The 12,895-nt window shown below is 39.6% G+C and overlaps 1 protein-coding gene across 1 annotated transcript in view; it reads left to right on the top strand.

Moving 5' to 3' along the window:
* LOC128512966 (tyrosine-protein kinase receptor UFO) overlaps positions 1-12,895 on the top strand; it is a 36,374-nt gene that overhangs the window by 18,427 nt on the left and 5,052 nt on the right. Inside the window, exons 8-15 of the mRNA XM_053486523.1 lie at positions 3,115-3,254; positions 3,695-3,839; positions 3,943-3,960; positions 5,558-5,687; positions 6,061-6,152; positions 10,904-10,999; positions 11,109-11,186; positions 11,281-11,373. Of these exons, the coding sequence (XP_053342498.1) occupies positions 3,115-3,254; positions 3,695-3,839; positions 3,943-3,960; positions 5,558-5,687; positions 6,061-6,152; positions 10,904-10,999; positions 11,109-11,186; positions 11,281-11,373 (792 nt within the window). The remainder of the gene's footprint in view (positions 1-3,114; positions 3,255-3,694; positions 3,840-3,942; positions 3,961-5,557; positions 5,688-6,060; positions 6,153-10,903; positions 11,000-11,108; positions 11,187-11,280; positions 11,374-12,895) is intronic.

A 12,895-nucleotide genomic window follows, 5' to 3' on the forward strand; every position in this document is an offset into this window, starting at 1 on the left:
GAGTCATTCCACACATTCAGGTCATCAGCTGATTTCATTTTTTTGCCACATAACGTTGCTGAGCCTAGACCAGACCAACTGAAGCAACCCTGGCTCATAACACCGCTTCCAGAGGCCTGTACAGTGTTCACTACGCATGATGGCTGCGTCACTTAATGCACTTCCCTTCCTCCCCTGACACACCCATCACTCTGGAAAAGGGTCAATCTGAACTCATCTGACCTTTTTCCATCTTTGCACTCCCTTGCATACTAAAACTTTTTTTTCTGTTCTGATTTTCTTCTGGCCACACAGATGTTCAGCCTCAATTCTGTGCGATCTTTCATACTGTGTGTTAACACTTACTTTTAACCTTACTGTCACTGTTAATCATTCTACTGCCGATTGATATTTATACAACTTCAAAAAGTATTTAAGTGATCTGAACCCAGTTCTTAACCCAATGCCAGTAATTTCAACAATGGAGCTGGATTCAGGCACTTTGGAAATGGTGACGTTGTAAAAAAATAAATATTGTAATAATTACCAAATTGTTGTGGTATAAGTGGAATAAAAGACTCCAGAATAAGATTGGATTGAATCAACAATAATCAACAATGCAACTGCTTCCACAACCCTCTTTCATTTTATTCCGTACTTATCCTGTCTGTCTTCTGGAGTTGACTGGCAACAGCCGGTGCTTAGCTTTTACCACTCGACCAAACGAGTATTTATGGCACATCTGCATGTAATTCATTTAACTTTTCTCTCTCTCTTCTTCTAAAAGCACTGCGGCTACAAACAGCAAACAACGCTGATTTGTGACTAATTGCAGAGAGGCTAAAAACAAGGTTCTGGCCTCGTAAAGTGCATGGCGCGGATGTGGCGCAGGGCTTGATGGGAACCCTTTGACTCATTTAAAGCCTCAGCCTTCTGTAACCGCTTAGCGGTGTGCTAACGGTGTGCTGTAAGGTGTTTGGAGCCAGGTTTCTCAGTTTAGGATGGAAATCACAGATGGCTGTTGTTAAGGAGAGTTTTTTTTTTCTTTCCACAATTCTGACTAATATGGGCCGTGTACACACTGACGGTTCAGTTTAGGGAATTGCTTTTCCATTGAGCTGTGCCACGTTTATGCAAGTGCTAGTCCAAAAAAAATATGACACACACATTTCCACAGCAATATCTGTCAGTAGTCAATATCCTGACTACTTGTATCTGAGATGTTCATAGCGTCTCTGATTGCTTTCTTGTTTTATTTTCTTGCCTGTTTTTTTCCTTTTCTCTATGTTTGCTTATTCCCTCTTCGCAGTCATATTAGTCACTTGTTTTTTTCCTTATTCTCTGGAGAAAAAAAAAAACAGGAAAATTGGGTGTGTTCCGAAGACAGAATAAGGGAAATGTGTATGAGTTAACCTTAAAGAATGAGAATTTAAGAGATTTTGGCTCCGAAATTACTCCAGTTGTTTTGCTAGCATTCAGCCAGCTCAACATGTGGAAACAATCAGGCACGAAACGCTGCTGATAGCATCATCAGAGCTCCACCACGCTCAGAACAGCGCGAGCACTGCGACATGGGAGAGTGTGTCCTGTACGCAATGTATAAAACTAGGAAAACGAAACCCGATGTATGTTTAAAATGGGAAGAAAGAAAGAAAACGATACTCATCTGAACAAGTTTGTGGAGACACACTCAAACATATACACACAAACACTATACACATCTATGTCTAGTCTGTTCTTCATGAGCTGCTGTTTTTTTTCCCCCTGCATGATGTTGGCTTTTCTGGCTGGCTGTGTGAGTTTTTTCTCCTTGTGCTCTGGAGCAGAGACGGAGGGAGTGGGAGAGAAAAGGAACAGGGTACAAAAGGGAAAAATAAAGAAGAAAGGGGGGGGGTGAGGGGTTCGAGGAAACTAGACATAGAGACTGTGTGTGTTTGTGTGTGTGGGTGTGGGATGACTTTTTTTCCTCAATCAACCTGATGCCCTCGGTTAGACTTTTTTTTTTCCTCATTTCACCACTGACCTCTTTTCTACAATAAATTTAACATTCTCTGAATTCCCTGACACCACGTCCTCACAGCTGGGCCAAACACACAAACAGTTGGAAAGCACATCGTGCTGTTATTCAATTCAATAATAGAATGACAGATTACGACCAAGAAAAATCCATTTTTACAGGTTTTAACAACTCAACTTGTGCGTAATGATGTATACTTGGTGTTAATGTTTCTGGGGTAGTGGTTAGTACCGTGGCCTCGTGCTTCCAGGGTCGAGGCTTTATGTCCTGCCTTGGGTCCTTGTGCATGAAGTTTGCTTGTTCTCTCCGTGCTTGTTGGGTTTCCTGCGGGTAGTCCCACAGTCCAAAAACATGTAGATTAGGTTAATTGCTATTTCTAAGTTGCCCAGATTGTGAGAGTGAATGTGTGTGTGTGCTTATGTCCTGCATTGGATTGTGCCGCGAGTCTCTGGGATAGGTTCCAGGCCTTCCGCAACCCTGTACAGAATAAGCAGCATAGAGGACGAGTGAGTGAGTTAAGACAATTTTTAGGTCTTAAATGATGATTTTTTCCCGCACTAACACACCCTGCTTTTTAAAGAGTACAGAAAACAACTAAATACTGTGTGCAGGGAAGTGGCAGAACAGGACAAGGTTGTGAAGGAGTGTACTGTATGTAATGCTGTAAAACATTAACACTAACATTACAACAGTGCTTCAACTTCCACTCTTAAGTCAATACACATGTGGCATTTCCTGAGGTACATATCGACCCTGGTGATGGCATTTACAGAACTGAATTTTGTCTGTTTTTCATGGCACTGAACAACTGCACAACTCAATCGAATAATGACGTATTATCTTGAAATAATGAGAATAGGTCAAAATATGGACATAATATATTAAAAAACACAAGTTATTATGTAAAAAGCTATGAAATATTACATTTAAATGAAAAGATGTGACTCTGTGTACTCTGTGATGTGACTCATTTGTGTCTTGCCAGGAGCAAGACACAAATGTTAACTCCACTGCTAGCAAGCACAGTAATGTATGTAACATATAACAAAGTATTTTCTTTGTATAACCTATGGTTATGATTGTACCTTATATGGATACGTGTGTGTGTGTGTGTTAAGTTCCAGACAGTGCACCAGTGAACATCACTACCGTGTTGAACGGGACAGAGTTGCTGATCAGCTGGGCCGAGCCTGAAGGCGAGATTAATGGAGAGCTACAGGGTTACATGATCGAGTACAGTACACCCAATATGGAACAGGTAAACACACACACACACACACACACACTCTTTTAACCTGTAAATTCCTTACAGTTTTATTATTTAAAATTTTTTTACTAATATGTTCACAAATTTTTTTTCATTCTAAAAATGTATTCTTTGTGAAGATCTTTAATCGTCTATAACATAAGTGGGGCAGTGTTCGCACAGGCAGTGCATCAGGGCTGCTGATGGGAGGGTCAGGGGTTCGAGCCCTGCCATCACCGGGTTGGGCCGTTGGGCCAGGTTCTTAACCTGATGGCCATATAAGCATCGTAAGAGGAAGCAGGACACACAGATGTAAAGAATGATCCATGGGAAAGGTGTAGAGTAGACAGTGAAGGGATACAGTCTGGGCTGAGATCGGGAAGTTGTATCCATGTACCAAGCTTTTGTCATTTTGTCATTTATTTTGACATTGTCCTGTCTCTCTCCTTCAGGTTGCATTGGACATAGGAATGTTAAAGGAGCTGTCTGTTAACGTGTCACAGTCCTTACCAAACATCACCTTCAGGCTGCGTGCCTACACGGGAGCAGGATACGGACCATGGACCCAGATGCAGACACTGTCTCTCATTCCTGCAGGTACGAGAATGAAAGCGGCACTGGAGCAAAAAATCTATTTCAATTCAAAACAATAAAAATAATCATTTATACACTTATTAATCATTTTCTTTTTCATTTACAGACGTTTCTCGTTCAACAGGTGAGTGGACACACACACACATGCAGACACACACACACACACACACACACACACACACACACACATACAAACACATGGAAGTGATCTCATGTACTTTTTCAATATTTTGCAACTCCTTCTCCTTTCTTGCTGGTTTCTTTTTTGTGGGATGTTTCCTAAGCGTAAAGAGGAAGAAAGAGACAAGACAAGACGGGAACAAAATGCAAAAGAAGGGAGGGGGGGTGGTTTAGAAGGGGGGCAAGTCATAAATATTTAACACCATGATACATCTCTGTTTGCTTAGTCTAACACTAAATACAACAGACAATAGAGACCAAGTGAGTGAGGGAGAGAGAAGGGGGGCAGCAAAGAGAGAAGTGGGACAGGGACAGGAAGGACAAGGAAAGATATTCATGAGGGAAGAACGAGTAAGAGTATGAGCTAAACATATTAAAAAGTGGGGACACACCCTGTAGTAAAGTAGGGCCATGCACTGAGGTCATGTTTGAGAAAATCGTGCACGCACACACACACACACACACACACACACACACAGAGAGCTGCTGCAAGTCTGTATCCTAATGTTTTCCAGTCTGTCTGACCATTGCCCTAATGGTCCACATAATAGTCCAGAGCGGCACCGCCATATTGTGTGACATATTGGTGCTTCTGAAATTGTGAGGTGTATCTGTGTTCCCACCTCATTAAGTGACTTAACTTGATGGCTTCCATCTGCTGCTGTATCTCCACCACTCGCTCTACCAGCAAAAATGAAACTGACACAATTTCCCAACACTCTTCCGACTAAACTTAAACCAAAGAGGAATTTAAAGATGCAGTAAAAAATGAGACAGGTCTCACACCATGCTGTCCTTGTTGTCCTTAATCTTCTGAAATGAACAATAAAACATTTATTATAAAATCATAATTGAAAATTTGTAAAAAACTTGTAATCAACGCAACAGATGTTAGAGTAGAACTTTTTAAATAGCTTTTTTAATGCATTTAAGACAACGTGGAAGCTTTTTTTTTCCCATTTGCAGTTCACCTCACAGTCGACAGGAGTCTTTAAAAATAGCAAACTCCTCCTTTATTATGATCAGTAATTTAATCAAAGGCACACAATGTTACAGCAGTCACACCAGCTACAGTTACAATATCTTCTTACAAAGGCACCTGGAAGTGGGTGGAATATATTAGGCAGCAAGTGAACATTATCTTTTTGAATTTGATTGACATATGGTCACTGAAGTTGTAATGTGTTGGAAGCAGAAAACAAATTGCAAGCGTAAGGATTCGACCATTTTTGACATGAGCTAAATTGTGATGGCTAGAGAACTGAGTCAGGGCAACTTTAAAACAGCAGAACCTGTGAGATGTTCCTTGTCTGCAGTGGTCAGGAACTACCAAATATGGTCCAAGGAAGAAAAACTGGTCAACCAGTGAAGAGGTTATGGGCAGCCAAGTCTTATTAATGCACACGAGGAGCATAGAATAGAAGATACTCAAATAATGTAGCTCATACTGTACATCAACACTTTCCAAAAGTTTGTTATTCAGTCAGTAATTTCTAGTGACTTTCTAACACTAGTCACTTTTTTTTTTCTCTTTTTCTCAGGTCAACCCTCATCTCCAGTTTTGTCCTGGCACTGGTGGTACGTGGTCATGGCTGTGGCGGTAGCTATAGGTCTAGCAGTGCTCATGGCTATATATATGGCCAAACTTCGGAGGAAAGAAACACGTTTTGGGTGAGTACTGATGATGATGTCATGCATTTAATGCATAATGGTCAGGTATATAAAGTACTTGGATGAAAGGAAAAAGTCTTAGAGCCAAAAAAGTAGTTTAGGAAGCCTGGAGAACTATTCCTCAAGAATATATTAAAAATATAAGAATATCTGGCTTTTTGGAAGGAAAATATGAAGAAATGAGTGATGAAGAAAGACTATTGCAAAACAAATATGTATTGGGATATAAAGTATATTTAACTATATTTTTCATTTATTTCCATTTTTTTTTTTTTTACATAAAAAATTTATTTACAACATTCTCATGCTAAATATTAAAATGGAAAATGACACTTAAACAACACAAACCTGTGTTTAAATTGCATGGCCACAGTGAGGCGTTTGAGCCCATGATGGAGAGCGGAGAGCTGGTGGTTCGGTATCGGGCCCGTCGCACCTACAGCCGGCGCACCAATGAAGCCACATGTAAGTCTGACTTAGTTTAGACCTCCAACACTCATTTACAGACTGCAACAATCTGTCAGAATCTGTATTGTCAGAATGTAGTATGTTAAGAGTGTTACTGTCAGTGTTTTGCTTAGTCTCAGGACTGAGATTGCAATCTCTCAGCATGTCCAAACATGACGAAAAACTGAGCGAGTGACATTCAGAAGTGCACTCTGTGGCTCTGTCAAAGGCTTGACCCCTGGACTGATGGTGTACTCTTTCTGCCTTGCAGTATTTTTAAAATGGGAACATGGAATGCTGGAATGTGTTTCCAAAACTACCAAAAGCCTTAAGCTATTAGACAAAATGCTTGAACGATGCTTTTTTGTTTTGGGGGTAAAGTTGAAAGCATTGCATTTAATAGTATCCCTTTTTATATTTTAAGTTATGTTTATAAGTTAAACCTTTATATCATATGTCACATATACAGTACATTACGGCACAGTGAAATACTTTCTTCGCATATCCCAGCGTAACTGGGGTCAGAGAGCGCAGGGGCAACCATGATACAGAGCCCCTGGAGCAGATAGGGTTAAGGGCCTTGCTCAAGGGCCCAAAAGCGGCAACCTGGTAGAGCTGTGGCTTAAACCCCCGACCTTCCGACCACTAACTCGGAGCCCTAACACACCGAGCAAACATTGTTATTATTATTATTATTATTATTATTATTATTATATCTGGGAGGGCAGGGGTACCCTTGCACCTCCAGGGTTGAGGGTTAAATCTTGCCTCTGGCCTGTATGTTTGTAAATTGTATAAATGTTCTCCCCATGCTTGGTCAGTTTTCTCTTGGTACTGCGGTTTCCTCCCACAGTAGAAATACATCCAGTGTAGGCTAATTTACTTTTTTAAATTGCTCATATAGCAGTGCAGGATTGTGTATAAGTGTGTGTGTGCTTGTGCTCTGTGATGGCTTGGCACCACATCCAGACTGTATCCTGCCTTTCTTCTTTCGTTAACACTTATGAGGTGCGTTCAAGTCAAACCGTGACTAGTGATGAAATTTCTACTGAATGAAGCACAGTACAGTAAAGACACTCTTAGCCGCATCTTAATTAATGATGGTGGCTTAGAGCTCACTGCAGTTGTTCATGGAAACATTCAGAGAGTATATCCGCCTGATCCCTAAAAATCGATGGATAACTTGTCACCAACTTGTGGAAGAGAGGCACCTGTGGTGTGGGAACTGTATACACAATTATCTGCAGAAACTCAGCTGGGAGTTATTGCTCCAAGTTATTTCCACATGTTTGGGCCATTAGAGGAGTTTCTAAGAGGTCAGTGTTTAAGACATGAAGCAGGCAGTTTGATCACTGTGCTGGTGGACTGAGAAAACTTTCTATGTTGATGGTTTCCTAACACTAGTGAAACGCTGGGATAAGTGCGTTAGTGTAGCAGTGGATTACTGTATAGAGAGAAATAAAGGAAGTTCTCACATCTAGCCCTATAAATCCCTTCTTTGATTTCGTAATAGATAACTGGTGAAATATGGCTGGATGTTATTAGATATAACCTTTTTCTCAGTGTGCAGATGTACCCATAGCATAGATAAGCACCTGTATGCTCTTAAGAATGGACACTCACACACACACACACACACACACACACACACGTATGGTATCACGTTTCATAGTGTCAAAGCATGCTCTAGTTCAGACAGTGCTTCCTTTATATTAGCCTCAGTGCTTCATTTCAGCTTGCCTTTGTGACAAAGTGGCTGAAAAAAAAAAGCATGAACACTAACATCAGAATAGTCAAGGAAGAAACTCTACTGCTAAGAACATCTACTTGAATGAAGAGAGGAAGGAATTCGACTATATTCTGTAGAGCTGTTCATCACTTTAGCCACCTGCTCACGTGTACTTAGACTTTTTTTTACAAGTGTACAGTTGCACAAGAACGAACATGCATTTGCACTCAGCATGTGAGCGCATGTTTGAGGACTGAACACATAGTTGTGGGGTTTATGGTGAGCTCACAGCTGCAGGAAAACACTAGCAATCACCACAAACACAAACACACCAGATGTGCTCCAGGAGACCCTTTTCAGTAAGATAGGACATGATGAATTATGGGCTCTTTTCATGCCAAATGACTGTGCTAGTCCATGCATTAAGTTGCTTCAGTAAGTTTATTCTACTTTTTAGATTGATAAGTAACTAATCACTTTTACATTGACCCTTACTATAAAGCAATATTTTTTATATTTTCACATCTATCAAGATGTGTCATTAGAGAAGATTTGTTTTCTACAGTAATATAAAGGGCGTTCAAGTCAAACTGGGACTTATGTTGAATGTGAATGAATGTTACTGTGAATGAAGCCATAAAACTGATGACGTATGCTGAGGAGACTCTTAGCTGCAGTAAAACATCTGAACTGTTTAATGAAGTCTGTATGTTCATAAATGACAATTCAGCAAAAAAAATCCACTGCAGTCATTCTCATGAGCATTCAAAGAGTGGAAAGCTTGATCCTTGAAAATAGATGCAAAACTTGGCACTAACTTGGGAAAGAGATTCATTTGGCTGTGGGAACTGTACACACAATCATTCACAAACACCACTTACACATTAGAGGATCTCAGCTGGGAGTTATTGCCACATCCCCCTTAAGAGGGGATATTTCCACATGGGCCATTAAAGGAGTTCCCAGGAGGCCAGCATTTCAGACATGAAGCAGGCAGTCCGATTGTGGCTTCATCATACTGAAAATGTTTTTTAGAGAATTAATAGGAGTTACTTTGTTCTGCAATTTTGCACCTGTTATTTCAAAACTCCCGGTTGAATGACCCTTAGTAGTAGAATACTGCTTGGAGAAGCTTGACTCCCCATCTGGATAAGCTTCTTAAAAGTTCTTCGGATAAATAGGTAATTTATGTCACTATCCGCAGAACATCTCTCTCTAAAGGATGTGAAAATCTAAAACAATAACATATAAAACAATATCTTAGCACTGACTCCCGCCAACACATACACACACACATACTGTCCTCCACTATTATAAAACTGTAAATCTCCAAGTTATAATTACAGGAGGTATACTACTACTATTACTACTACTAAAAAAAAAAAAATTATAATAATAATAATAATAATATAGTCATTCATGTTAACATTTCTATGCAACTGGTGTAAAATAAAGTTTTTTTATAATTTCTAAATTTAAGACCTCATTTCTGCTAGCTCTTTTCAGGAAACCAACATAATACATTAATCACAACAAAAATGTTGATTAAAATTTTTTTAAATCAAGTGAATATGCACGATCTCGTATGTTTTTATCCCAATAGCAGCAACTTGCACAAGGACTTAAACATATCTTAACCCTGAGTAAAACAATAGACAGTTGTGAAAGGTAACTAGGCAAAGTTACTTTGTTGCTGTACTTGGTGGTGTGTAGCGTTGGAAGTGGTAATACCGCCACCTGCTGACTATTATACAAATAATTGTGTGATTTGCCTTCCCTCAGTAAAATGCTTAATCGTGCAGCAGGTGTTTGACATCAGACAAGAAGATGGTTGTTGATAGCGATTAGAAGAGCTTGTTTACAGTTTGGAAACACACACACACACACACACACACACAGAGAGAGAGAGAGAGAGAGAGAGACTCTTTTATTATGACAAAGTTAGCTAATAAAAGCTCAGTACTTTTGGTACTTAAGCAAATTTAAAGGCGGGTACGTTTGTACTTTTTCTCAAGTACAAATGTAAATTTGTATTTCTACTTTTACTTACTTTTACTTGTCTCCAGCTGATCATAGACATGTATGATGGTTTTTCCATGAGAAGGTAGAAGGATAAAAATACTCTTTATATATATATATATATATATATAATATAATATTTTTATTTTGCTCTGTAGCATGAAAAATATACTAATATTAATGATTTTTCTTTATCATTCATTGTGTTGTTTTCCCATCTATATCTCCCACCCATGACTTTCTAGCACATTTGACTGATGTAACTAATGTAACTGGCCAAACCTAGAGAGTTGGCTCATTGTATCTGACCTCACTTGTTTTTTTTGTGCTCAAGTGAACTATGATGTAATGCTTTATCAGAGAAAACAGCCAGGGAGAAATGAAATCAGACTTTTGTGTAAGATGAAGCACATGTTTTATTTTTCTTGCTTCTAGTGTGTGTGTGTGTGTGTGTGTGTGTGAGTGAGAGAGAGAGAGAGAGAGAGAGAGAGACAATCATATACTGGCTAAATTCCCTGGCAGCTTCCTCCCTTCCACTTTTCTCCCTTGTGGGAATGTTTAAAGCAAGAACAGACTTTTCCAGTTCTATTTAGCCATGGCGTGCTTGACAAAAGCAGCAGAGGGTTTTCTCATCTTTTAGTAAATGTGTAAGCCTTCTTCAGGATTCACTACAACCGACCTGATTGTTTTTTGATACTGTAATAACTATGAATAAAGCCTAGCTCACAGCTGCCTGATATGATTATTAGCTCTTCCAGTAAAAATCTGAACTAGTTCAAGGGCAGGGACAGAGGATTTCAGATGCAGCATTGAGTTTCTTAGCACAGTAGTCACCTTTAGCTGATTGGTGCATTGCAGACATATGAAGTTAAACTAGTATTTATTGTAATAAGTGCAAATTGTTGAGAAAAAAATTTACATTTGGGATAATGTGTCACAATTACTGTACATACAGATTAAAAAAAAAATCAGACCTAAAGTCTGTAGAAAGCTAATAATCAGTGTATGTTTGTCTCTGCAGTGAACTCGCTGGGCATCAGTGATGAACTCAAACAGAAGCTGCAAGACGTGATGGTGGACAGACACAAACTAACACTGGGAAAAACACTTGGCGAAGGTGAGCATGGCTTTACATCCCGCAGTGCCCTTACAGCCTCACAGCATGCACAATAAATCAGTATTTTGTCATTAGTGCTAATAGTATTAGTGTGTGTTTTTGTGTACAGGTGAGTTTGGCTCTGTTATGGAAGGCCTGCTGACTCAAGAGGACTCAGTCCTTAAAGTAGCAGTCAAGACGATGAAGAGTAGGTCTACATACAGTACAATAATTAATCAAATCCTCATCGCAAATGATTTGCTGAGTTGCTTCATTAACTAACATGGTGTTGTTTTTCTCAGTTGCTATTTGTACACGCACTGAGATGGAGGACTTTCTAAGAGAAGCAGCCTGTATGAAGGAGTTTGACCATCAGAATGTCATGAGGCTGCTGGGTAAGGAAAACCAATTCTGCACAGACAAACTAGATTTAAACAAGTCAAGACTGTAAAAAATAATTAATTGAAACAAAACCGTAATGCCTTAATGCTATTACTAATGCAAAGTTGATTATTTACCTTGAAGAGGATTGCATTGTATTTTATGGTATTTGCCTATTGCACTTTGTCAATTGAAATAGTTTTATCTAATTTAATAGTATTATTTAGGAATGACACATCACAATGTTTCTGTGTATAGATGAGTTCCTGTTATTACCAGTGTTGGGAGACGTTACTTTTTAAAGTAACTAATTATATGACAAAATTACTGTCTTTAAAAAGTAATCAGTTACATTACAGCATTACTTTCTGATAAGTAATGTACTTTTTCATTGTAGAAAATGAAAACTCCGTTGTGATTCCTCATGCATGTTGTTTTAGTCAAGACCTTTATAATTATTCTACCATCATGGTCCATAATCTGTTAATTACTAATACCCCTATTTCACCTACGCGGTTTCGCGCGGTGGCCGTTAGTACTGTTCATCATGATTCACTGTGGGTTTTGTTGCTGTGATTAGGTTTCCATCTTTCTGCACGTCGGTCCTCGCATAGTCAAACCGCATACAGTAGGTGAGATAGAGGTATTACAGCAGGAATAACAGATGGGGGCGGGTTATCGGGGGCGGGGCTTGTAGGACGACTATCACACACTCACACACACACTAACGGATTGGGAATGACTGCTGTCTGGCTCACGGATTCCATAAATTGTCTGAATAACAGATTATATATTTTTTTTAAATAACCAAATAACTAAGTACTTAAATGGCGGACATAACGCATTGGATTACTAGTAATAAGTAATTCAAGTAATCCATTATTTAGACAATTACACCCAACACTGGTTATCACTTAGGCCGTTTTCATGTTAGGGCCCTGGGATCGTTTCCAAGTACACTTGAACCCAAGTCTAGTTAATGCTGATCAGCGAGAACACAATCATTCCGTGCTCGGGAACCATGCCCAAGTCTGCTTGAAGAGGTGGTCTCAGGCACTGATTGAATCAGTTATGGAAGTCAACCGTGCCTGAACACAAACATAGATCGCTGTTTATACGCAACATTATTAGAGACACATGTCTCCTCCTGTGTGCATGTTGCATGCGTCATTCTCATTGTCTGACCCACAGAGTCACTGCTGTTAAAGTAGGAAAGCATGCGAGTGTTGCTCTTGACTCTTTTTTTTTTTTCGGAAATATCAATAATATTAGACATACTGTAAAGGTTAACGTCCCTGTTCACATCTTCTTTTTGTGTTTATTGGCGACTCAAAGACCAAGTAGTGCATACTGCCACCTGCTGTATCGGCTTGTGTAAATACACAAGAACAGCAAGAACGATAATGTAGGGCCAGGGGTAGCTCAGTGGTTAAGGCATTGGACTCTGGTTCGGAAGATCCCAGGTTCAAACCCCACAACCACCAAGTTGCCACTGTTGGGCCCTTGAGCAAGGCCCTTAACCCTCAATTGCTCAGA

The sequence above is a fragment of the Clarias gariepinus genome, chromosome 25 (genome assembly GCF_024256425.1).
Source record: "Clarias gariepinus isolate MV-2021 ecotype Netherlands chromosome 25, CGAR_prim_01v2, whole genome shotgun sequence".
In the NCBI taxonomy this organism is placed as follows: Eukaryota; Metazoa; Chordata; class Actinopteri; order Siluriformes; family Clariidae; genus Clarias; species Clarias gariepinus.